The 27,296-nt window shown below is 40.7% G+C and overlaps 1 protein-coding gene across 3 annotated transcripts; it reads right to left on the minus strand.

Moving 5' to 3' along the window:
- Positions 1-395: 395 nt before the first annotated feature.
- On the minus strand, positions 396-27,296 carry frmd6 (FERM domain containing 6). 3 transcript variants are annotated; one of them, XM_030718686.1, is made up of 15 exons: positions 27,126-27,296; positions 20,830-20,959; positions 16,710-17,003; positions 14,920-15,010; positions 13,030-13,109; positions 11,782-11,858; positions 11,468-11,654; positions 10,242-10,397; positions 10,012-10,077; positions 9,369-9,437; positions 5,877-6,051; positions 5,362-5,670; positions 4,905-5,036; positions 3,965-4,056; positions 3,176-3,469 (listed from the first exon to the last, which is right to left on the minus strand). In XM_030718686.1, exons 3-15 carry the CDS (start codon positions 16,806-16,808, stop codon positions 3,176-3,178), a joined length of 1,827 nt encoding a protein of 608 aa, XP_030574546.1. In that variant the 5' UTR covers positions 16,809-17,003; positions 20,830-20,959; positions 27,126-27,296. The 3 variants fall into 3 exon arrangements, with proteins under 3 accessions (XP_030574547.1, XP_030574546.1, XP_030574545.1); XM_030718685.1 differs by lacking the exon at positions 20,830-20,959; XM_030718687.1 differs by lacking the exons at positions 20,830-20,959; positions 27,126-27,296 and having other exon boundaries at positions 396-3,469; positions 16,710-16,808.

The raw sequence follows: 27,296 nt of genomic DNA on the forward strand, positions 1-27,296 counted from the left end.
TCCTGCATTTGGGTCCAACCCTTCCTGCCACACAGCCTAACCATGACAGCAATATTGCACTTTTATTTTCAGATAGCAAAATGAAATTCCTATAAATTAAAAACAACAACAACAACAACAACAAAAACATTATAGGTGACACATTTTCTGCAAGAGGAGCAAAGTTTTAAGGGCCAGAGGACAAAAGCAACTGAGCTCTATGTAATGTGTCATGAAATACTGCCACCATCAGGTGAAAGTGAGACTTACATTAATGAGAGTGGAAACCACCAGAGGGCAGCATGAACCAAGGAAACATTTTGAATTATACACCACCTGCCAAATGTGAACTTTCATATTCAGTTTAATTTTATCTTATAACTGGTAATACTGAAATGAAATGACTGGACAACATGTCTGGTAGATAAATGTACCTATTTATTGGATATTGAGGGCATTAGTACCAACAAGGCACGGACCAAACTTCATTATAACAAATCTTTTTTTTTTTCTTTTTTTTTTTTGAACAGGTTGACAAAAAAACAAACATCTTTTTACCTGCACGGAGATCCTTTCACAGAAAGGATTAATGGCACAGACATACAGACTTACAAAGTGTAAGTATGACCATATTTTGAAACCAAAGAAGTAAGTTAGAGCAAATTATGAAGACTTTAAGGACATGGGTTATGAATGTATGGCTATGTACCTTAACACATGCTGTTTTAATATAAGAAACACTGCTGTCCATCAAAGTAGACATTTTCCATTAATGAGTAATTATATAAATGGATAAAGAAGCAAATAGTATGAAATATAGAAGTTGATTTTAATTACACAGCTTTATCAAATCCATGTATTTATTATGTATTGCATAAAAACCTCACTCTGATGCGGTCCGCTACACTATGTTTAAAAAATAAAGCGGATTGGGGACACTTTGAAAAGAAAATTCTTCCAAAAATAACTATAAATGCACAGACATAAAATTACATGTCATACAGCTTGGCTCAAAAAAGTCGCTGGAGTTTAACTGCATGAACACCTCGTTTTTGTTTGCTCAATGCAACAAGACAAAAGAAAGGAGAGGACAGAAGGTGGAGCCGAGTTGAACGAAGCACCGATCTCGATGCGGTTTGGTTTAAATTTTAAAATGGCAACTTCATTTATCATGTAAACGTTTGCAAATAAGTCTGATATATTCGCTGTAACGGTGCAAATCAGACAAGACTTCTTGCACCCTCGTGTCTACAAGACAACTTTGTAGACAAACAAACACAATTTTGAATGAAATGATTAAGATATAATGTGTTTATGAGCTTCAGAGGAGCTGGGAAGCGTCTGGACAGAGCCAGGCTAGTTTTCTGAGTCCTTGTGCTAAGGTGAGCTGTAGTTCTATATTTATAGCAACGTGACCTACATCGCCTCATAAAACAGCTTTTTATAATTCATGATTTTCAGTATCTGACCATTTACACCATTTGGGTCACTTTTTGTTAGGTCAGGAAAAACCTTTTTTTTTTTTTTTCCCTTTTAACTCTCACCACAGCCCCGTCCTCATTCAGACCACTCAATGTTTCCCCTAATACTGCCTTGAGAGGATGGTGTCCAAGAAACCAAAGAAAACTAACAATGATTTTTTTTCCCCCACCTAATTTATGACCATTTTTTTAAACATTAGCTCAGGGAAAGAGTCTCCATTTCTGATGAAAAGATGCTGCCTCCACAACCACCTGCCCCCACAAATCGCAGGCGGGAAAATCCTGCCACTTCTAGCATGTTGAAATCTTGAGTAACAGCTTGTAACAGCTACCATGGCCTCACATCTCTTGAATCAAATTGTCAGATTAAAACGATAAAACCAGTCTTTCTTGTTCAGAGCCGCATGTCCTTAATACTGTCACCTACACTGGATTGTAATACTGAATGACTTTAACCGTACACAGATAAAGTGTTTAACATACATAGTTCATACAAAAATACAACATATAAAAGGGATTTAGAAAAAAAAATGTAAGAAATTCCAGTTTAAAGCAATAGCTGAAGCAGAAGGATTTGAAGAGTCAAAGGAAGATGTATATGTATGCATCAAAGTGTGGTTTGTTTTGGCCGACAGCCAGTCGGGCTCCATTTTGAGGCTAGATTACAGGGAAACTTTTGTGGCCACAAACTCAGAGCAAGTCAGAACACGTAGGAACTCACCCGCCCTCATTCCTCCTGGGAAGCTCAGCTGAATTTCACAGGACACAAAACATTGTGAAATCAGGAATTGTTTTTTTTTTTTTTTTTGACATTTGATTGGTGAAAAATGAGCTTGACCTGCTGAAAATGTGTGTGCACTGTTTAAAAATAAAGCAGAGCTTGAATTCTGATGGCTTGGATCTGAATAAGGGTCAGTGTGTGATTGTCAAGGCGCGAGTCTGACACCTGCATAGTGTGATAAAGGCACATCGGGTTTGTGTTTGCATGAGTAGTAAGTCCAGTCAGGGGGGGGGGGGCCCACTCCACTGCCAGTTGAGGTAAAATGAAGTGGTGGAGCAGAAGAAGAAGAGAGGAAGAAGGGGTCATGGCCAGTCTTGCGCAGAGGATTTTGGGTCCATCTTCTCTCAAAGCAACTGTAAAATGTTGTCACACTTGTGGAAAAATGTGGACGTACAGACAGATGTGGTTTCAGTTCATTTCCATCTTGTCTTTGGTTTGTAGCTCAGCGTGATTTTGTCCTTTGTGTCCTCCACAGAAGATCTTTGAAAAGCTTGTGATGTGCATCTGCTGTAAGCTTACGCACACTTTTTATGACTTTGCAAAGAAGTGGATCAGTTCGGAGGAGGCTGACTTAAATAAAATCTTTATTTTTTTTAAAGATGACACAATCCCATTTGTTTCTTTTGACTCAGGGGTGCAGTTCAGGCTATTTTTTTAAAAGGTTCTCTTAAGCCCAGTGTTTGCTCTTAAAAGTCTGATTTCACACAGAATCCTCCATGTCTGTTCATTTACGTGTTAGGTGAAACGTCTCGAGTGGTGCTTAAAAGGGACAGCTTATTTGTTGCCAGTTTACTCATCACTACTGCTTGCTGCCAAGAATAGAAACCAGCTCTGCAACGCTCCTCTCATCTCGTTCCCTGAGGCCTGAAACATCTCTACGTCTGACATGGAAGAGCGAAAAGGACACTCTGAGGTCGCCTACTTTGTGCCTCCGTCACACCACAAACTCGGGGACCTCGTCGCTGGTCAGGTCCAAAGAGAAGTACTTGTTGGTTCTCTTGATGGGAAACGGGTGCTGCTCGCCGAGCATGCCCGCACGCTGATCGGCCAGGCCTTGATAGCCGCCGCCGCTGTCTCTCAGCTCCTGAGCACAACCAAACGTGTAGCTGTGGGCGGTGTCCTGGCAGAGCTCCGCCCACTGCAGGCAGTCCTTCTGATAGAGGCGGATGTCATCTAGTGACTGGCTGTGGCGGTCGGTCGAAGACTGAGGCTTCCTGCAGGCAGATGTCTGCGTGGAAAGCAACAAATCAAATTTATGAAGACAGAAGCAGATAATCCAACACATTGACAAATTAGACAGTTTATCCGGGTGTTTCTTTATAGTCACTCTAGGCACTCTGCTATACTTCCTTACAACTTGTGTATGTAATGGTTTTCTAGAACTGCTTTATTGCTGGAGAATCTCCTTTTCTTCCTTATCTACTACTTATCTCTTCCATTATGACTGGGAAATACTGGAACATAATGGAAAGATGCATAATTGATTCATAAAGACTGGCCCCAATAATTTTTAAACTCAGCTAGGCTGTAGTGACCCTGTAATATTGTGTAAAATTACTTTAAAAACTGCAAAAATGTTGAAGTGTTTTCATAGACTTTGATGTTCTTTTAATACACTGAAGTACATCGGTGTATTTATTTGATGTATATGGATGTTGGAATGGCTGTTTTTTTTTTTATAAGAGAAATCCAGACAGCACCGTAAACCCATGGACTGAATTACCTGCGGCAAAGACTCAATGCTTTGTCCTCTCATTTTAACGACAGTCTCAGAGGAGCTGGAAGTGGAGGAGCTAACATCTTTTACAATCAGTCCTGCAAAGAAGGGGTCAAAGAAGGACAAACACAAATGTTTTAGATAAATTTTGCCTTAGCCTCCCTGACAATTATATGATACTCATATTATACTTGCGTGTGCAGGAATATTACTACATACTACACCCATACTACATAATCTGTTGATCTCAATGCATTATGTATAACATAGCTGTAATCAAAAGGCAACCATGTACAAAACATAATGCAACCACATTTACATTTGAGCAATATTGCTGAGCAGTAGGTATGGCTTTAATAGTCTGTACCATTTACGGCCATGAGTTCTCACTATCTAGCTACTGCCAGCTGTTCAGTAACCTAGGTCAATTGCTAGATATGGAAATCTCCACTTTCTCCATTTCAGTAAATAACAGTCAAGTAGGTTTACCCAGTTACAGAACAAAATATGATCACATGATTAGGCTAAGCCAATCAGACATGAGACAGAGGTTGCACATCATTAGCATGTATTATCATAGCATTAGCAGCCTGAAATTGTCCATGTGGTTTACTCTCCAAATCAGATAAACACAGCCAAAGTATAAAAAGGGTACTAAACATCCAGCAATATGAATATTGTGTTGTACATCTTTGAAGAGTAAAGAACACATTTCAAAATTGAGCCAAATTTCATGGCTTTTCATGGTTTTGGAGTCTGTAGAATGAAAAGGTAAAAGCTCATGGACAGACGCCTGGACAGACGGACAATATGACAACAATATCCTTCTGCTTTATTTTGTATTTATTTAAGCAAAAGAAAAATGAACTTAGTGCTTTTGTCTTTCCTGCTTATATTTGGGGGTTGATTCCACTAACTGGAGAGCAGAAATGCTGAGAAACTGTACCTGAATATCCATTGGTCTGATCAGGTGACATCGTCAGCATGTCTTCAGTGATGTGGATGCACATCTCCTGATCCAGGGCCATTTCATGAAGCTCCTCATAGTCTTTGGGGTCGTCCACCAGCATTTCAATCTCTGCAGAATAAAATGTTTCTGAATTATTACAAAATGAACAAGTCTTCATGATATATCTGCAACATCACTGGTAGTGAATGATCGCTGCTGATTTTGATTTGCAAGTCAAGACATCAGCATGTTAACATTTATCAGGCAGGTCTTAAAGCATTTTATTTTGCAAACTGAAGTAAAATTATTTCTTGTGGATTCATCTTCAGAAAAGCAAAAGCTTCATGAATCTCTGCTTATATTGTTGTGGTGGGAAATTTTTACCTCTCTAAAGGCACAAAATTTAAAAATAATACTGAATCTATGCACTTCATCAAATCATTACGACTCCTACCTTCATCATCTAGGTTGCGCTCCTTGCCGCTGCTCTCGATGCCAGAAGTGTGCGAGCTCCCGTGGCTGGTTGTGGATGAGCTGCAGGTGCGCAGAGGCCTGTGCGGGGCCTGACCGGGGGCTCTGAAGCTGTCTGCCTCAATGCCGGAGGTGTGTGAGCTGCCGTGGCTGGTAGTGGAGTGGCGAGACAGACGCTTGTGGTGAGACGTGCTGCCTGCGCTGCTGCCACTGGCACGGGAACGCTTGTCCAGATGCTCCATGTCCAGCTCAAGAGCATCGCTGATGTACGACTCTCTGTACTGCTTCTTCTCTGAAAAGAAAAGAAAAAACAGAGGCAGTTTTAAATATTTAACACAAAGGACTTCCATTAAAAATGTTACATCCATTTCAAAACAAAGAGTTATGTGTTCCAGGCAACCAAGAACAGGAAAACTCAGCTCACTTGCCTATTATATTTCTGACAAAGTAGCTGTTCAAAGGGTGTTTGCTGCTGACAGAATAATTGATGGAAAATACCTTCGTTCTCCTCTAGTCGACGGACTTGTTTGAGAACAGGCTGCAGGTTCATGTAGAGCCGGTGGCTGTTGCTGAGCAGCTGCAGGAGGTGGCGAGAACGCATGGGACATCCTGTGTAGTAGATGAGTTTACGAGCTGAGGGCAAACCATCAGGAAGGATTTCAAACTTCTTCCCCTGAGAGTGTGGAGGGAGTGGGGGATTAAAAAAAAAAAAAGACAATGACACATAAATGTTGATTACAGGACTTGATGATTTACAACAGTTAACAATACACAATTATGAAATTGGAATGTGAAATTGTGATTAAGTGCCAGGAAGGCCCGAAGGGAAGCATTAGTAAAAGAACAAAGTCTGTTCTTGAAAACTATTTGGTAGCTGAACACAAAGCAACAATCAGTTCATGTATCTGGTCTTCATTTTCTAAAGCAGACACTGAAACTGAGCATTTCTCAGCAGTTTTGATGTTTTTCCAGTCAGAGGACATGTTAGCTGGATGCTCGGAAAAACTAAAATGGTGGGTTTGTGCTTTCTCCCGCGCCTTTTGGCAGAGGCTCGACACAATAACAGCTGTCTTTATTGAAAACAACTCTGCTGACACTACAGATCTATAAACATTTCTCCAAGTGTTTGGACTCTAACCTTGAGAAAATGCACTTTGACTACAGGACAGACCATTGCTTTATTTAGTCTAACATTTTTAAAGAAAGCAGCTGAACTGAAGTATGTTTAGTGGTCATTACAGTTATTCCGTTTTAGAGAAATAGCTTGTAAAAGCCAAACCGGCAGTGGCTTTCCTACTGTTTTCTGTGAACAAGATTTCCTCTTCAAATCTGTGGGAGAGCAGAAAAACTCTGGGTGGGAAAGTGCAAGAGAAATTTGCTGCCATTCCTCAAACTCAGTATTTATCTTTAACCTCAAACTGCTGCTCTGCAGATCCAAGAAGCCACCACTAAAGCACTGAAGTGGTACTGGGCAGCAGCCAGGTGTGAACGAGGCAAACTCAGTGAGTCCAAGGAGGCGGCTGCTGCTGCATTAAAGTTCAACTCTGAACTTTAGCTATTCTTCCAAGGCAATGCTTTTTATCTTAATCCTTTGAACCATCCACTGTTTTGTGTGGTTTGAACTTCTGTATTTAATGATTTTTTTTTTTTAATTTTTTGGGGGGGGGATTGGTCTTAAAAACCTTATATCAGCCCCCAGTGGCCAATAAAAAAAATATGCCGGTTTAAGGCTTCACTTTTATAAGTAATTACATAAAACTAAGTTATCTGACCTGCAAATTCTTAGTCTAAAGCCCAAGTTGAGTTTTTATGCTTGTACATCCACAAGCGTACACAGTAAACATCTGCATATAAATCAACAGACAGGGGTGTCAGTGTTAAAGGAAATGTTTTATGCTCCAGTAACAAATATGGTCTATACTGTCAGCGCATTGTTTGTTTTTTAAATCTTCATACAGCTACTAGGACATGATGAGCTTGCAGGTCGTCCAGTCCACATGAAGCTGTTTTTGTAGCTAGAAGTTGTGTATCATGGAAAACAGTGTTGCTGTAGCACTGAAGCCATCACAGTACAGATCTTCTATAAGAAGGTGTTATGGGAAATGCAGTTTTAACCTGAACACTCAGCAGATCTACGGATAATTATCAATGTACAAAGATATATGTGGGATGTATTTGGTTTTGATTATTACATCAGTGTTTAGGACTGAGCATTTCTAACTCTGTGAGAAAATTATTCTTTTTTAAAGCAGGAAAGTTTCTTCATCAGGTTTTAATCTTTAAAAATAAGCAAAAATAATCCGACACCTGGGAGCAGGTATACTGAATCAATAGCTTGCGTCATGGTGGTAACTATTCAAGAACAAATATACATAGCAAAGAGCAGACTGGTGTCAAGTGGCAGGTTGTTAAGAGGTTTTCAGAAGCCACAGCTTTTCCTGATTCATGCACTGTACAGGATCAGGCCATCTAAAGTTGCTGGACAACTTTCTTCATCATTACAAAATAGACCTCCCCAGCAGGCCACACACATCGAGATCTCCCAGCAACACCAACAATTCCTCAAGCAGACCAGCATCAACCAAAGTAGTGGCGAAGCAAAAGCTGGCCTGAGATCCTAAAGCACAGGACACAAGTGTGATTACTTAAATTCAGCTTACAAGGGGAGGAGATGAAACGCTCACTGGCTCAAGGGAAGCATAAATGCAACTTGTTCCCTCAAAAAAAAAAACACAAACAAAAAAAACCCACTGAATTCCACCCTGTTCCAGCACTGAACCAAAAACATACCGTACCCCTCCCGCCTTTAAACCTTTCGACACACCAAACAAAAAAAACATTTTAGTCATGTCCAAAGCCAAAAACCTGAATCGGAAATCCCCCCCAAAATCATCACAACATCTGGTGTTTATTGATCCATGCACCCCTCTGCATGCACCCCTCTCTGGCCTGCCTGTAGCTGCAGCGGTGATGGCAGCAATGCTGGATGACGTGACTTGCGGGTGGGGTGGAGAAGAAAGCCTGTTATTCAGAAGAAGGGTGGGACAGGGCCTTAGAGGCCCTTCGGGTCTCAGCGAAACCACAGCCACGCCACGGCTTGTTCGCTGTCACGACGTAGACAGCAGACTCAAGAAAACCACCACCACCAAAAAAAAAAAAAAAAAAAAGAAAAACAAAACTGTGGAAAACAGGAAGTCTCTACGGTGAACTGTGCAACAGATACAACAGCTGCTTACTCCAAAATTAGACCAGACTAAAACTCAGATCAAGACCTTCAACTTTCCCGGACAAAGAAAACACACTTCTTGGAGACCTTATAGCCTGTCAAGTCTGCATTATTGTATAAAAACAGCAAAACAGCCAAATTTAGAGTCGCAAGGAGGCTGTTTTTGTGTAACAGCTGTGATGAGCAATAAAGACCTCTCTGGATTGTGATTAATAGCCGACTGGCAGAAAACGTGAAGCCGTCAAGAGTGAAACAGATATATAGTAAGCTTCTCTGCTCTCCTGCGATAACAGAAACCCTATGAAAGTAAAATGCTGCTGCGCTCAGCTTAGCAGCAAGCTGACTCAGAGCAGAGATGAGAACATTTAACAGGATTTCCTATACCGAGCACAGGGACAACAGTGATAACTGATCAAATGGATAAATCAAGGGAAACGGCATAAGGCAGAAAATCCTGCTGGTGATTAGATGAGAAAATGCATGTAGTTTACAGTATGTGGTTCTGCACGTGTATGTATGCAAGAAAAGTCTCTTTAAATCCCCGATTAGTTCCAGAGGACTGGGAGGGCTAAGATAAAATAGCCACGAGGAGGAAAGAAGCCTTGCGTCAAAAATTTCCGCAACCCTAAGCAGGAGCTTTGCTTTCACAAACATCGCCATAAGCAAGGGAATATTTGGGTTTCGTCATTACTGAAATGAAAGTAAAATTTTGCACCTGTGAAGGTTTCCCTGGACTACATGTTTTGATGCTGCATCTGACTCACCACAAATACCAGTTTTCCCACATTGGTCCAAGGGAAGTCGTACAGCAGCTGCCTCACTGAACCGACATTCTGCAACATAGAAACAGAAGTACACAAAGGCTTTTAAAGTGTTTAAAATTCAACAAAGATACAACAGAAGCAACAAGAATCTTTTTTTAAGATGTGACTGTCTCATTTGGTCATTTTAAAACAGGCAAGAAAACTAGGATAAAGGATAAACTATGATTCCAAGTTTTCCTGAATTAAACTGCTGTATTTCATCTTCTCACTGCAACTTACAAATCATTTTTATTTAATAAACTTTTGCATATATTTGGGGTTTGCCTCTGTTAGTCATTAATGACTGATACATTTAGATATTAAGCTTTATTATTATTGGCTATGATCATTTCTTTCATATTATTTACTGTATTTCTACGTGATAAGTGGTTGGAGTGTAATTTTAATGCGTTTTTGTTTTGTGTGGTTGCAGAGAACAAAATAACAAAAGCATATTTGTATGAGTACATTTCATATTCCCAATAAATAGAAAAAAGGATAAGCAAACAGTAGGCCCCCAAAAAAGAAACACAGCAATAGCTATGTAGATATTAGTATATTAAAAGTACGAGTATGACCTTGATTTCTAATTAAGGAACTATACCTGGAATATTTGAATACCACGTAAAGTCAGACCCAACGTAAGTGATGCTTCAACCTCTTTTTTGTCCTGTTGAAAGACAAGAAGTTACATGATAAGAGGAGGAAATTAAGGAGAAAAGGCTGAAATCCAATGAGATATCAATGCATCAAATCTTTGCTTAGCCAAAACATAACAGCGGCATTAATATCACACTCAGAGTCTTGGGCAGAAACTAGAGGAATATTTTTCACCTTGTAGAGTCTGTAGTAGTGGACTGTGACGTCATCAAGCTGGGCGCACTCCTTGATATACTTGAGGTGTGCCTCTGAAGCTGTGAGGGCAAACTGGTCTTTGTGCATGTTTGGGATATGCCTCAGAATGTAGTCACGGCCACGCTTGGATATCACCTGAGTAAGAAGACAGGGAAAGGCAGGGGGAGAGAGGGGGGGAGGGTCGTCAGGCTCGGCTGCCCTGAAGTTGTGCTGAGTTATTACAGCAGACTGGTGGCTTAGGTTGCCAATGAGGGTGATGAAGCTGCCTGCTGCAGGGCAAACAGATGTCATCCTAAAGAGACTGAGCGAGAGCCAGAGGCAGCAACCGGAAACACGCGCGCTAAGCTTTGTGAGCCCCTTTTGAAGATTTAGTAAGCTTTCTAAGCACCTAAATCTGGGCAAGATTTGCACAGCGTAGTGCACACTCTTCATTTCCAACCATTTCCTCTCACTGCTGACTCCAAGTGGCGATAAGGAGGCAGGAGGCTAATCACAGGAAGTGAGAGCAATCAGACGGGTGTGGCTATCATATTCAGAGGAATGAGGGGGGTGGGGGGGGGTTGGGGAGGTAGTGATGCCAGAATAGCCACGTCCTGAATGCTACTTGAGATTTAAAAAATAAATTAAAAAACAAACAAACAAAAAAACCAACAAAAAAACTGTGTGCTACTTTCAGGGACAAAAATAAACTGAAGTGCTCCAGTTCTCATTATCTTACATCCTAGGATGTGGAGCTGTTACTAAGTGTTTAGTCAGCATGACTAATGAAAGGTGCTACAGACCCACATATTCTACACCCTACAGGACAGGAACGCTGAACACTGCCTAACAGCCTAAATTACATTCTCCCATAATGCTCACTGTACCTGCAGTGATCCAGCAGTTTGTTTGTGTTCTTCTTTCAGTCACTTATGTTATATACGACATTCACTGTGACTTACACGTAGCCAAACAAACACTACAACAAATATTAATATGTAATTAAAGTAACTGTTTATTATAATCACGTGATAGGCATTAAAGTAAGATAAAATATACGTCAGCTTCTGTTTGCGATGCTAATGTAAGAAACTATCGGGCACACATGCAGAACAGTCTGTGAGTGTGCAGGATAACATCAGTTATCTTAAATCATAACTTCTTCTGTGATAGCTTTGACATACAGTACATTCAGTCCACATGCAGTACATGTTAAATATACTCACCCATGGGGGGAAGTAGGCTTCGGGTTCAAAGTACTTCCCAAAGTGCTTGTTGCGTTTGAAATTGCCGAGGTCAGCCTGCAGGGCGAAGGCTGCCAAGAGGAAGTAGGCCTCCTCCCTTTGGATACACTGAGAGAGAAGAACCTGTTTCCTAAGGTGCCAGTAGTAGTAGTACCTGGCCACCCGATCGCTGCAGGGCAGACAGAGAGCAGATTCAGCCAACAGAGTGATGCTTGTGGCGTCTGTACAAGTATCCCATTATTCATGCGTATAACTTGACTCAGCATGAGAATGAATAGGCAAGAGGCTTTACTGACCTGATCAATCGACCATTCTCAACGTAATACTGAGCCCTAAAGTGAATGATCATTGGAGGCCCAAACTGGTCAATGCCCTGCAAAAGCCACAAGTGGAAAAACCTGTTTATTCACTAAAACAAGCATAATTGAACAATTAAAATCAGTCTACACTAATTCATTATATGGAGTTTATGGAAAAGGAGCAAGAGCAGCAAGGAACAAGTTATTTAATAAATCAGATAATTACATCTGTCTGGGAGTGAAAAAGGAAGATCATTACCACTCTCACGCCCATGTGTATAGTAGGCAACCAGAGACCTTAGCCTAGCTTAGCATTAAGACTGACATCAAACAGCCAGCCTGGCTAGTTTGATGTCAGCACAGAAACTTCCTGGAGCCTCAAATGAGGTTGCTAGATGTGGTACTTGTGACTGTATAGACACCGGTGCCTGTGCATACAGCTGTATCTGGTAACCTGTGTTAGAGCCAGAGACTCTGCACAGGTCTTCTCCAAGTGCATACAGTACTGTGCAAATGTTTTAAACACATTAGACGTTAAGAGCAATACCATAACGAGGCATGTCACTCAAATTCACAAAACTAAAACCAGGAGACTAAAGAACTGCTCTCTCTTCAGCCACGAACAAGGAGCCTTACAGCATACGGCTTGATCCCAGCAGAGCCATGATCTTAACGTCTAGGATTACATGAACAGAGCAAAGACATTAATACAGCCTACACCCGCAGAAGAACTGTGGCAAGGTCTCCAAAGCCTATTTTACACATGAGCCCTAGGCAATGATTGGAGAATAATCATGATAGTGTGCAGAGTTGAGCTTTCACATATGTAGCAGATAAGAGGAAATTCTCTGCATCAAATGCTTTCTATCTACTGGAAATACTCTGATTTAGGCAAGGGGTGGCCCCTGCTGTGAATATTCTAGACGGCTACCTTTTAACTACTGTATTTATGGACTTGCTTCCATTTGGTAAAGGTAAAGTCAACTGAATGTTCATTCCTAAACTTATGTTTACACATACAGCTTCTCTTGGTCCATAGAAGTTCAGGACTTTTGCACAGAACTGTATGTAAATATGCCTGCAGTTTAGATGGTGAAGTACGGCTGTAAACCTATCTGACAGGGGATTTTATTTTTATAAGTGCCAGGTAGAAGACCCATTAAATCCTTGTTTTTGACTTAGGTCTTACTGTCTTCTTCCAAACTTTAGATTGAAAGTCAGGAATCCAGCACAAATTTTTCTTACCTTGCTGGCTTCTCTCTTCCATTCTTTGGGACAGTACTTGGACAATTTCTGATCCAGCTCCATATAGATGTGCTCATTATCTGCAGGAGGAGAGAAACAGCTTTAGCCCAGGAACTCAATTCTCTGTGTCACCTGTGTGTGCACACCTGGATACACACACACACAGAAAAAAATATATTTCAATTTAACTTTTTTTGGTGACCACCATAGAGGACATAAGGTCTCAGGAGGATATATATATGCCTTTGTGCGTGTTAGAAAAATCACCGCTGAATGAGCCCAGTTCAAAGACGGCCTCAGAGCAGTCAAATGAGACAGCCTCTGAGCTTCCCTTTGTATTCTGAGCCTTTGGTGTTCCTTCTCATTCTCCTTAACTCACATTGTCATGTCTTATTCTGCTCCTAAAGTGACACCCTTCATAAGCTGCAGCCTGCTGATCTGACAACTCTGGGTTTCTATACAATGAAAACCAGCTGAAAAGCTAAAAGGCACATAAAGAGCAGGAGCAGAGCCTCTCTGACAGAACATCAATGCCTTTTATATAAATAAAACTGGAACTTGTGATAATTTACATAAATTGCACTTATAAAGTCAGTATATTAAGCAGCAGCACATTATTATAATTACCAGGATACAAAGCTCCATTAAAATGCGTTGTTTCCACATTGTTATGCTTAAAATATTTCCCAAGAAAATGTTGGTTTTACTTGGTGACAATCTGAGATCGCCACAGCTAAGACTTCTGACGCCATTCTATTACAGTTCAGGCAATTTGGGTTTGGTTTGTGGCACTTAAAGAATCCAAAAACTACATGTGAAATACTCAAAGGCAATATCTGTTTCCAGAAACAATATTCCTATTGCTAGGGATAATCTGAAGATGTATTTTTGCGGTTGCACGCTGGTAGAAATGGAAGTGAACCAAGGGTTAGTGGGAAACTATACTGTTTAATATTTGTGTGAACTGACCTGTAGACGTAATTTTTGTGGCCAATAATGAAAATTTAAATAGAGCAGGATGTCATTTCTGCCACATTATGTGAATATTTAAAATACAGTTTAGCGCAATTACATATAGTTTTTAAAAAATTCTGTGCATGACTCGAAGATTTTCAGAAAACTAAAAGTTTGCGTCGATCCACATTTCAGATGCTGGGACCACATAAATCTTTTCCCCATTCCTGAATACATTCCCAAATTATTATTTTAAACCAGCTAGTGAATAGTTCCTAGTAATTCAAAGTAAAAGCACCGATATTATCTGAAACTGAGCCTGGTGAAGATAGTCTTGTCAGGGGACAGTGGGTGACACACAGGGAGTGGGTGGCCTGTGTTTGCCTTGGGGATTTCACGCTGTTCAGACAAGTACTTCAGGAATGTCCTACCATCAGACCCTTTGGCTCCTGCTCAACTGACCTGCTGTGCTTTCTCTGGCTCATCCAGAGGGCAGCTGTCTGAAAACACATCGCCTTTTGCAATTTACTCTCCCTTTGCAGCTGCCTACAACTGTCATCTGCTGTCTACCCCGCCATGAAACAGACACAGTGACTCATTCCAATCGGATGACCCTCGCTGAGCCACATCACTGTAAAAACAACTTTAGCTTTGCCACACAATGGGAGCCAGTCAGCATGAGGAGGCCCTGGTTCCTGGGAGACCGCCATGACAGATAGGTGAGAGATGCTACTTTTAAGGCTAAGGAAAGCAAGTGCCTCGTTACACTGGTTTTATGTGGCTCTTGATAACAAGCATGCTTTATGATCCAAAGTACCCCCTGTCCACAGACCTAAGAATAATCATTCTGATTACTGAGGTAAATGTTGAGCTGCACACAACAAAATAAAATATGGAAGCCCCTAAATGAACTGCTGAGATGAAGAGAAGTCTTACTCTGAATAACACTGAGTCCAAACAGATGACAGTCCTTCAGTCTGAGGAGGTCACACACCTGGACCAACAGTTCCTGGCACAAAGTCTTCACCTGAGGAGGAGATATCAGAAGCTTTAACAGCAATCACAAATAATTTATTTTATGCTGTTATAAGCCACTACACTTGATTTGGGTTATACATGAGCATCACTTTGCCTGTATGTTTCTCATCCTGAAACTTTTTGTGCAAATTTAAACTTGTTTTGGTCCCACGGTGTTAACCACCAAACAAAAAATACTGAAAGCAGATAGGTTATTATAGATTGAAAATAAATTTAGGATCTCTTAATTAGAAGAGATGCATAATATTTCAGAAATATTGAGTATAATTTGCAGTGAATTCAAAACTTTTCAGTCTATGCGCTTTAAGGAATAGTTATATTCAACAACCTTATTTACTTTGATGCTTACAGTTAAACCCAATGTCATCCTCAGGGTCTGTGGCTAGGCAAACTTGTCTTGCTATTTTGTCATTTTCAAAAGGCAATTTCACCAATGGTAAAACATGAATTAGAGCTGTTTAGTCTGCAGACAAACACACAACAGTCTGACTTGATTAAAAAAAGAAAAAAGAAAAAAAAAAGAAGCAGCTGACTAGTAAGTAAATAAATGATTCTCAGTCTGGAAAGCAATGTAAATAATTATAAAGACCTTCTTTCTGAGCAGGGCAAAGAAAGAACTTTCTTTGAAAAAATAAATCCTATAACTGTTATTGTTTTTGGAGAGAATTCACCTGCTTTTACTGACTTAGTCGCTGTGGAAAGCACTGGTATCAATCAGCTGCTCGGCTGACAGCCCTTCATTAAGTGTATATATACCTTAATCAAAACCTCTCAATCAAAAACAGCTTGGGACTGTTATAGCTCAGCTTGTGTCTCTCCTTTCTAAAACTCTGTTCATTATAAACTCAATATGATGTGTGACATTGTCTTTAATGTTGCAAGCTGTATAGAAATGGCATTGATTTTTACTTTATGCCTGCTCCTGACATAGTGTATTATTAGTTGTTATAAAAAGAAGGCTCAAGCTGAGATGCTGTGACTACCGTGAAAATTAGGTTAGAGTTAACATCACGATAGCAACTTATGACTGAATTAGCTTCTGACCTGGTGTAAGCCCAGTTGGTGCAACTGGCCCCAGTATATTGGAAAAAAATATTCTTGAAGGGTTTAAAAGCTTTAGAATTAGATGGCGTTATGTCTGCCTCTGAAAAACCAACATGGCAGCTTTCTACCAAGACCCTATGATGTAGACACCTGTTTTCCTGACTTCAAGCACACCATGTACAATGGGGACAGGGAATATAAGAACTATGAATCAGCCAGGAAGGTCATCACAAGAGAGATAAGAAAACAAAAGGAAGGTCACCTAAGAAACACCTGGCACAGGGATGTGGAAAGAGACATGAAAAAAGGACACAAACATGGGAGGAGGGAAGTAATCAGTGGCCTATGTTTCTCGGGGGGGTAAAGCACTAAGTAGTAGCAGCTGTTAATACCTTGTCTGCCACAGACTGTATATAAAAGATGTGCATCATCCACTGGTTAGTGATGTGAGCAAAATGGTAAATAACTGTCAGCCTATTCCTTTAACAGTCCAGAGAATGAAAGCATATTCATTTTGTAGGTATCTGGATACAGTCTGTCTAGAAAATAAAGTTGCATTTTTGTAAATTAAAGCATTTGAAGTGCACTACATTATTTTTTTCCCTAATTGCTTTACATTAAAAAGTTTTGATAAGTCTACTCACATTGACTATGACATTGAGTGTGTCATCATTGGGCAAAAAGACACAGACACAGCGGCGGTCCTGCATGGTTTTGTTGTTGTGGAAGTTCAGTTTGTTCATCTTCGTGTGGCTGGGACAGGACAGGCTTCTTAGCCTGCTATCGGGCCCTATGACGACCCACCTCCACCACCACAGGTGCCAACACCACTGGCCAGACCTGCTTCAGCTGTAGCCCAGTACAGACACACCTATGGGCTCAGTGGGCCAAGCAGTGCTCACAAGACAGGGCATGGGGACCCAACCTGCAGTCAGCCACTGTGGAGAACAAAGGACTTGATGTTAGTACAGTCTGATGTATGCAAATGTATGGATTATATAAAGATGTGCTCTGCAATGTGCGGAGGAGGCATGGCTGACATTAAAAAAAAAAAGAGTTGCATTTGTTTGAAGATATAAATTATCATTTAAAAAGTGGAAATCTGCACTAATAAATTCTGACAGGAGAGGAGAAATAAAAGACAAATAAGAAGGGGAAGCACTCCTGTTCATTTCCATGTATATGTGACACCATTTCAGAAGAATGTAAATGACTCCAGAGGAAACTGTGCAGGTGAGTCTGGAGAGGAGCTGATGACATGATGGGTTGAAGGAGACACTGACTAAGACACTCGTACCCAAATCTAATTTAAATTTATGTCACCTTCTGACTTAAAGCACAACAAGCTAACTGTCAATCTCACCTTTGAGAAATGCAGCAAACTGCAGCTTGAACAGCTGTCTAAACCTACACGGAGGGCACTGGATGTTGACTCTGTGTCTTACTTTGTTGGCTCTGTAAGCCAAGCAGCTCCACATTTTCCTCTTGGCATCACTTTTGTCAACTAACTCAGTTCTGTTAAAAGCTTTTGGCTGTCTGACTTGCTCGAATTTTTCACTGTCTGCTGGAGTCCAAATGCAAGACTCAGACTGTGGCGGGATCTGTTCCATGTCTTCTTATTCAGTTTCCTAGAACTGAAGTCTGAAGATCCTGAAAAAAAAATACAAAACACTAAAAATATTCCTAAACCCTTTCATTTAATTTTTGGCAGTAGTTTGATGTAAAAACCCAATTGTAACTTTCTTCTGTGCCTGAACCTAAGTCAGGTTATATGTAAACTATTCTCTACACTCTTCTTTAACAGCAGTGTTTACCTTTGTTTCCTACTAACTACTATATATAGCACTCTCACACAATAGACTCAACAGCAACTTTAACAGCTGTCCTGTGAGCAGCTAGTAGCTCACAGCTTGAATTGCACCTGAGGACCTTGAGACCTTCAGAGGGCGTGAAAAGTCGCAGACCAGACAAAAGAAAGTTAGAGAACAATCAGTGCAGATTATCACTTCTTCCTGTAGAAAATCACTCACCTTGAAGCTGTGTTGTCATTAAAAACAGACAGGATGATAACAGGCAGGATCACATTACAAGGTGAAAAATGATTAGCATTTAAGAAGATGCAGTCAGATGATACAGGGTTTATTGACAGAAGGTTCAGCTTAAAGGTTCTGTAAGCAATACCTGCATACCATAAACACTGCAGTGTAAGCCCCCCCTACAGCATTTTACCAATTTTAAAACCTAAGACACTGTCTGTGAAAAAACTGTCTTAAGTGTTGGTTTAACAAAGCAAGCGCCACTGAAAACAACCCTGAAATTACTGACTGAACTGATACCAATAAACAACATCCTTTCCTGTAGGACTGCACCTCTGCAGCAAAGTCACAACTAAACACCCATTCAGTACGCCAGCTGTCGACATATAACACTGCTTTGTTTCTGCAGAGACAAGGGGCGTTGTGGGTAAAGCGGCCATAAATACACATACTGTTGACATACAGCATCAGTTCTCATTAAAGCTGGTGATTGGGTGTGCAGTGTAGCAGGCAACCAGCCACTCAGCAAAGTCAGCTGATGAGCCATGACTGGGGCAGCTCCCCGCGCTGCTGCTGACCTTGACTAAACCTGCAACTGCACTGCACACACAAACACATGTGTATACACACAGACAAAAATAGAGACAAAATTTACAGTAGGAGCATTGATAAGGAGACACACTCACACTAGGTATGTTCCTGCTCTCTTGCCATGACCATATGTCAGGTGTTACTACAGAGCAGCTGAGCAGTGAGAAGGCACCAGGGTTAATTAGACATGAGACCGATCTAAGTGGATTACTTCCTCCAATCACTGTTTCCTCTTCATGCAAGTGAGCCAGAATAGCAATTTTTGCAGAAAATACTTTGTTTAGCCAGACTGTACTGGATGAGACACTGGAAAATAAAGCAAAGTCAACTGTACATACCTAAAAAAATACAGTAGGTTTTAATTTACAGTACAGGTTAGCTTCAGATTTCTCTCAGACATAGCAATACTGTAATACCAAACTCGTGCATTAACTACCAAGAACACTCGAAGCACACAGTCCTCCATCTAGCCCAATGTTCTATCTCACAATAAAGAAGGTGATTGGGATTCACACCACATTTGGATGACTTCTTCTGCCCATTCCTCACCTCTCCACTGATTTTCTTGAGTTATGCTTTTTGCCTCATGTTGCTGGCAGACAAACATCAATGAAAACACACTTATGCCGAGGCTATCTGTCTCATATTGTATGTTCCCCCATTTAACAAAGTGACGTGGGAAGGTTTGCCTGGTGCCAAAGCAGAACAGAAGTCAACTGTCACAGCATTATTCATTCAATCTGTGACACAGAGAAAACAGCTGCTGAGAGCAGAAGGTTTGCAGTGGACATATCTTTTATTTATGGGTGATATTGAAAAGGTAATGACACAACAATCTCCACTGGCACTGGAAACTTGTAGCCAAGCTGACTAATTACAGCTCTAGCAGTCTCCACATGGTACTGTAGCAGTGCACTCAGCATAGCTCTATTGTTAAATGTTTCGACCTTAACTGCATACGAAAAAAATCAGCTCCTCAGAATGGCTGCATCTGACATATTGTCCAATGACCGATGATGGAAAACAGGAGGGGGAAAAAAAAAATGTCACATCTTGGTTACTACTCATTTATTACACAGTTGAATTTTTGAGTGATGAAAACAAATGCCACTAATTTTAATGACGGTAGTAATTCAGACATGACTGTGTATAACCATTACTGATGGGTTCAGGCCTATTGTGTCATGTCTGGTCTCATGAGACATAACTACAATGAAATAAAAGGGTGGATTCCTTTACACACATGTGATATGCAGACTTACTGGATTCATCAATCTGTTAAAATGCTCCTCAAAGCTTTAATCATATATTACCACAACAGTGATAAAGACAGCTACACTAGACATGTCCTTTTTTTGCCCCCATACATGAACAAGACTTGTCTAACTGAATTTAAGTTGAGGTAGATTCAGCACTGTGCTGTGTTTACGGCGACACACTAGGTCTCACCTGGTAAGAGCACCACAGGAAGTTTTGTGGAAATGTGATCAGGGTGCAGAATTAGACACAAACCACTCAGATGGCGTCACATTAATGGACAAGAGTGCATGTGTGAAGGTGCTGGATAATGAATTGGATGCTGCTTTCAAAGGGTGGCTTGCAAAGTGTGACGCAATGAACAAGTCCATATAAAGCAACACCCGCACAAAAAAAGCGTCCAACTGCGCTTCCTCCTGCCTTTCAGTCTAAAACAGGGATTCTGTCAACGTGGCAATCATAAGAGCCAGGCATAACACCGAATCCCACATTGAGATACAGACGGAGGCTTTCTGTCACAACTGCACCTCTCACTTTCTCATTCTTTCCCTCTATTGACATCAGAGGAGTGGATACTTCCAAGTCTCGCAGAGCTACAGAAACACAAGAAGAAGAAAAACTTCCTCTACTTGGAGAAGGAAGAATACACTCACTGAAGGAGGCTGTCACCACGCTGATATAAGTATAGCTTCAGGTACAGCATATGTCAAAGCTAAAGAAAACGGAGAGACGAAGAGGGTGGATATATATATATATATACACACAACAAAGAGCGAGAGAGCAGGAGGGAGGGAGCTGGAGCACAAGGCAGCGCTCAGAGCTTTGGCATGAAAAAAAGAAAAAAAAAAAACTGCTGCAGTCAGGAGAATTCCTCACTAACATCTGCTTCTCATTCCAACAATGGCGGGCTTTGATTCCTGATGCACACAACGAGCAGCACCGCCACAATCCTCTGACAGCATCCGAAAACCTGGAGTGGCACACATGCACTATAATCCCTGATGTGGAGCCTAACAGGAAAAAAAAAAGAAACTGTCAAGCCAAGTGAGCTCAGTTTTCCATACTTTCTAGTTATTGCGCAAACTTTTTTAGTACTACTTTAAAGAGAGATTCACAGAAAAATTAACAAAAACAAATGAGCTGCTATTCTTCATCTCATTTAAACTAAATATCTCCGGGTTTCACAATGTTGTGAAATGAAACAAGACATCTAAAAATGATGCCTTTGACTGGTGACTCATTTATTCGGAAAAGGACTATACATCTATTAAACTGCAATAACTAAGAAGAACTTCAGAAACACTAGCTAAAATCATCATTTAAACTCCTAATAGAAACTGAAGCACCACAAAGTCATAATGTGTTATGGTACCGCAATCCTCGACATTTCTTTTCTTGGAATTGAACTTTTGTTAGAGCTAAAAATTCTTCACAATAGGGTTTTCTTATATTATACAGCCATTCATATGGAAGGAAGCCTGTTTCATGCTGACACAAAGTGCCATGGCTGAAATATTTAAAGGGCCCAACTTTTATAAATGGCACCAATGACATGATCTGAGCAGGAGCTGAATTATTTTTTTTCCTCCCACAGTTCCATGCCAAAAGATCAGTTTATGTGGCTAATGGGAAATGTTGCTGAGCTGACAAGTAGCTCTAAATCACATTGGTCACAAGATGGCATTAACCTGAACACTAAGACTTCCCGTCTCTTCTGTTTAACTTGCTGATACATTAAACGAGAGGCTGAGTGTTAAAAGCAAAATGAAAAAGCATGCTAATGGTTGACCTGCTCGACCAGTGAAACCCTTACTTGGATGGTCTAAACTTCTTGATTCCAACTAGAGTGTCACACAGTACCAATCCAGCATTATATATACTCTTCTAGGACACATCCTTTGCACATCCTTTGTTATTATGTTAGTGCAGGCACACTGCCTCAAGCTTCTGGGTCTGGGAAATGAAGTTCACACTTAAGTGCTTTAAACCTCCATTCTTTCTAACAGCCAGGCGAGGGTGACTACTACGACTGCAAAAAGATTTGAGGTCACACAGAAGTCTCTGTGGCCGCAAACATTTTTTTGATGACTTTATGGGCTCAATTGCTAGGTTCAGGTCATACTGAGAACATCAGTTCCTCCAAAAGTCAGGAAGGAGAATTACATGCTGTATGCATATTGGTTAACAACCTGTCAACCACAAATTGTTAGCCAATGAATGTGCAGTTCCTCAATCACATCCACCCTTCAGCTCAAGGCTTCATAACAGGACTTTACAAATCAATGGGGATCATGGTGGCTACACCCATTTTTTATACCGTCTATGATACACACACACACACACACACACGCACACACACGCACACACACGCACACACACACTGAGGAGTTTCCTCCTGACTTTAAGCATGAAGAGAAAGTAACACAAGTCTCAGCAGCAGGATAAAACTGAATCATTATTAACCTCATGAACAGGATAAATAACTGATGTTAACAATTAATTTAATTTTTTTTTTTTTTTAAGTTTCCCAGTACTATGCCCAGTCAGCCAGCCAGGCTTACAATACACTGACTGAAATGCGGCAGTGCACTATTTTCCCTTAAGTCCTTGCCCACAAAAACATCTTTTTATTGTGTGTAGACTGTCAGAATTCCTCATTTCCTACCACCCAGCTTGCAGGGAGAATAAACAACCTTTTTGGCTCTGAACAAAACTAACTCTGAGAACCACAACCTAATTTTGATGATTTATTGAAGGTTTGATGAAATGCATGATGAAAACCATGGCAAGTGTTCACAATGCAGACAGATCCAACTCCAGCTCTAGCAAATATTTTGTCCCCCTTTTGTCCCTGCATACAGGTCTGTATTGCTGTACTGTGTTGATACAAACAAAATGTTTTTAATGTCAAAAACGTCTTTGCATCCTATGTCCAAAATGTATGATAGAGTATGCCCTCCTTCACAAATTGCTCTCAAATGTCTGCATATTTAAGTCAGACTTATGACATCATAGCTTTACCTGGCGGGGTTTGTACTAGACCTCATTTTTGGCTTATTTTTCCAAGCAATTCCACAGAAGGTCATTTGTTGTCTTTGGCGCTGCATGTTTCTCCAGTTTATAAAGAAGCATCTAATTTCAAAGTGCCATGCAAGCTTTACCGGTCCGACACCTGCTAGGTAACATCTTCTTTATTCCGGCTCGCTCTGTTAATAGGTGCATTACTGCCACCTTTAGAAGTAGTAGCTCATTACATCCTACAAGGCAGCAGTAAAATCAGTCTTTTTAAAACATAAAATGGTCTCCCTAACTATTCAATTTATTTTTACAACTTAATATCCAAAAATATCTGTCACTTTTCATTGCTGACTCACGATTTATATCTCATAAGTCTCGTGCCATCATTCTACTGTTGTTACCATGGTTAAATCAATGCATGCTGCACTAATACCAGTACACTGTATATTTTCAGGTCAAAGTTGGCTAGGTTTGTAAATTAGTGCCATGTGCACAGCACACAATACTGATGCTTCCTGGAATATAAAACCCTTCTCTTTCATCCCGTTAATGAATATGCTTGAACTATGAGAATACAAAATAAATGTCCAGGTCTTCCTGTGTTTGTCTTTTCCATTATGTTAAAAATAACCTTTATATAAATAAATATATTTTAGTAATCAGTAAATTGATTCTGAATGATCACATCCTTTACCGCGTGAATTATGCCACTGTAGTAGTAACAGACAGCTCCAAGAGAAAAGATTCAGGGAGTTCTCAGTATACGACTTAGCTCGGCTACTTTTATGGAAAAACTGCTTTAACATTCATAGCATCTGGCATCCATGTGGCTCTGAGGAAGGACTGGGAGCTCGCACACATATCTCACACTGCCGGCATTGCCAGACATGTTAGGACAGACTCAGCAGTCGCTCCCTTCCCTCCCCGCCCAGCATTTAATCTTGGACTCTGCATGAGTAACCTCACAAACCTAGCAATCGCAGTGCAATACACCACAGAGACGTCAACCCGACCATTACACATGCTTGAAATAGCACAAACAGCCTTAAAGGAGAGGGTTAAAATATGAGCTGCAATTATAACAAAACCCCAACCAAAACCGGTTGTTTTGTTTCAAGCAAAGTGCTCCATTTTAATTGCATGATAATGTTTGTGCAGGTGATCTAATCTGTTTCCTGTGTGCAGCTATAAGGATTGTCCTCAGCTGTTTACACTGTCACACCTGGGGACAGCCACAAGACTGAAATGTAGTGTCTTTTTTTTTCTCTGAAAAAATTTTTGAATCGTTTTTTTTTTTTTTTTTTTTTTTTTTTAATGGGAAACAAGACATCTAACACTTGGTTATTTGCCAGCTACGAAGGGCTCTTGAGCATGAAAATGACCTCAATGGAAAGACAAAGTAGAGGTAATTGGGCCAGTGTGTTCAGCCAACATCAAACCCATACAACACTTACAGCTGGAATTACATCATAGCATAATGAGAAATAAATACACTTCTAAAAGCTATTGTTAAAAGTATTCTTAAGTTCCTCAGTATCTGGTATTACTGACCCACAAGTAGTCCTGCGTCTCTGTAACTCATCTCACAATCAATCCGACCAAAAATCAACAAATTAGCCGTCAAGAAACATTAAGAGCTGCTGTGAAAAATAAGTCGATAATATCCTCAGGGGATCCCGGCAGGTTAAATCTCTTAGGTCCACTTCCTTGAAAAGACTCAGCTTCACTAAAGAGGCCAAGTTATCAGAGGGAAAAAACACAATCCAAGGAAGAGGGACAAGGAAAGACAAATGCAGGAAGAGCTGACCCATTTTTTTTCTCTTCTATCTCTTTAGCACACTTGAGCAAAGCTATATCACCCTGATGTTTTCACTTAACACCAGGGTTTGTCCTCTCTGAGCCAGATTATCTTCAGGACTCCCGCAGCGGTGAAAACCAGTTAATTGTGAGAAATACAAAGATACATAAACAGCTTCTCTGAAAATGAGGTTAGTTTAAAACTGGTCTTTCCTGAGACAAGCTACCTGGAGCAGCTATCTGGGCTAGACAGCATAGAGCTGAGGGCACCTGTATAACTTAAAGAGAAATAGATATGAGAAGGTACACACCCTCACACTGTAGACAGTGGGCAGATAACGCATGCAGGATGGTTAGAGATTAAGTTTCTCATACTTTATGGCAATAACAGTAATTTCACCCTTTCCTGTGTATCTGTGTCACATTGTCCTGCACAGTTTCACCTCATCTTCAAGCAACAAAACCAAGGGCAGATAAAGAGGAGAGCATTTTATAAACAAGCATCCTAAATGGTAAGAAAATCCCCACGTTGCATTATGTCACTCCCTAGGAGTATTTGCATTATGAGGAGACAACTATGTAAAATACATATAACAGGTTATCTCCAGTTACCAACGTAGAGCACCATTGGAGCGTTCCTCTTCTGCTTTGTTACTATATGTAGGCGTTTTCGTATTCACTGCAGAGATTTGGCGTCAGAAAAAGCCAGCCCAAGGCTAAGGATTCAACTGAGCTTCTGACGCTTAGTCTAAAACTGAAGAGATCATTGAAAACTTCAGAGAATCAATGGATAAAACAGTCAGCGAAGTAATGTCATATGCTGTTTGTGGTTTTGTAACAGAAAGGTAAAGCTAAGGGTTAAAGTTTCAGAAGGAGCTCACAAAACATATCCATCACCCACATAAAGTTTTGGTGGAGTTGGGGGGTGGGGGTTGCCTTGTGCAATTATGGACCATCCCGTCACACATTCCTACAGACTTGCATGAATGAGTCACCCCACACACACACACACACACACACACACACACACCAACCACCTTTGTTCACTCATTTCCTTTTTGTTTCCCACACCAGCACTGCTCTTCCCGTGCAGACAGCACCTGCACTATCCCTCTCTTCCATTCACTTTGCTCCAATACACCACACTGAGCCAAGATAGTGTCACCACATCAAAAACATGACTTGTTTTTCTTCCGTTCTCCCCTACAGCTGGAGCAGAGACCTGGATAGCAGGTTGTATTTGGGGAATGGGCCACATAAAGTAGTGGAATAACCTGCCATATGTACTGGAGAAATTTAAAGTGTTATCGGGGGAGATCCCCTGCCTGACTGTGCTGGTGTCTGCAGAGCCAGCCGGCGTGAACAGCCAGTGTGACAAGTACAGTAATCATCACTGTGCATTTATGCATTTATGCATTGTGCAACAATGTTTATTACAGCACATTAATGTCCCCATTAGAGCTTGGCAAAGAACATATGAGTGACAAATTAGGTTCCAGCTGAGAAAGCTTCGTCTCTGCTTTGGCTTCTGCTCAAATGAGGTAAGGATAAAAGTGATCTAAGTCAGAAAACGCACATTAAACTTGGTGAACCCAAACGATATTTACAGCTTTAAATAAACTACACCTTTCCAGAAAAGACTTCCCATTCTCCTTTTTGTCTTGATTGCTCTCTGGTCTAATATTAAACAGAGGGGGAAATTGCTGGCATTCCTTTGCGCTAAGACAACTTTGCAGTTTGTTTAAAAGAAAACAAAAAGGGGATTTGCAGCAACAAACACCCGGATGGATTGGAATGGGGCACGCATTATTTTGTGCCATTCAATTTCTCACGTTCACGCTTGTGCGGTACATACACACCAATAATAATTCCCAAAGACGACAGTCCTTTACTGGTAAAACGCACGACCCCCAATACGAGATCTCCGCTATGAGGGAACCAGGTTTCGGATAATGTTGGCAGGAGAAGGGTGAAGACGTGCAAATATTATAACTCCTCATGAACCAAAATACACCCCGAACAAGCCGTCTTCACATCGTGTTAGCAAAGCTGCGACTAAGATACTCACATTTCGGGGTAACATTCCCAGTCAAATATCCTGGCAGCATCCCAGCTGATGAAGCAACGCAACTAATCTGCCCAGACTTTGCGTCAACGAATTCAAAACAGTTAAACAATTCACGTGTTAAATATATGAAACAAACTGAAACAGACTTCATTTGAACATCTTAGCGATTAGCCCTGCAGAAAAGACGCCACAGCCCTGCTAGCAAAAGTCCTAAGCGTTAATAATCCCCCAGCGTTAAGTCGTAAAAACGGATAAAGGTATTCAAAACATTTGGCCAGCGATGTAAAACTCACCTTTTAAAGACAAAACAAGTCATTCCCCTTTTAAGTGTTTAATCCCAACGGAGATTTCTTTCCGGAAAGAAAAAAAAAGGGAAGAAATCCACAGTTTCAAAAGACTTAAATAAGTTTTGGAGAAGAGAAGTCGGTCGTCCGCCTTTGACTGGAGCCACACTCTGTCCGGGC

The sequence above is a fragment of the Archocentrus centrarchus genome, chromosome 22 (assembly GCF_007364275.1).
Source record: "Archocentrus centrarchus isolate MPI-CPG fArcCen1 chromosome 22, fArcCen1, whole genome shotgun sequence".
Classification (NCBI taxonomy): Eukaryota; Metazoa; Chordata; class Actinopteri; order Cichliformes; family Cichlidae; genus Archocentrus; species Archocentrus centrarchus.

Coding starts and splice junctions, on each gene's coding strand:
- frmd6 (XM_030718687.1), bottom strand. CDS start 16,808: ATGAACAAACTGAACTTCCACAACAACAAAACCATGCAGGACCGCCGC. Junction 15,011..16,709: donor CACTCAATGTCATAGTCAAT/GTGAGTAGACTT, acceptor TCTCCTCCTCAG/GTGAAGACTTTGTGCCAGGA. Junction 5,671..5,876: donor TCGACTAGAGGAGAACGAAG/GTATTTTCCATC, acceptor TTTTCTTTTCAG/AGAAGAAGCAGTACAGAGAG.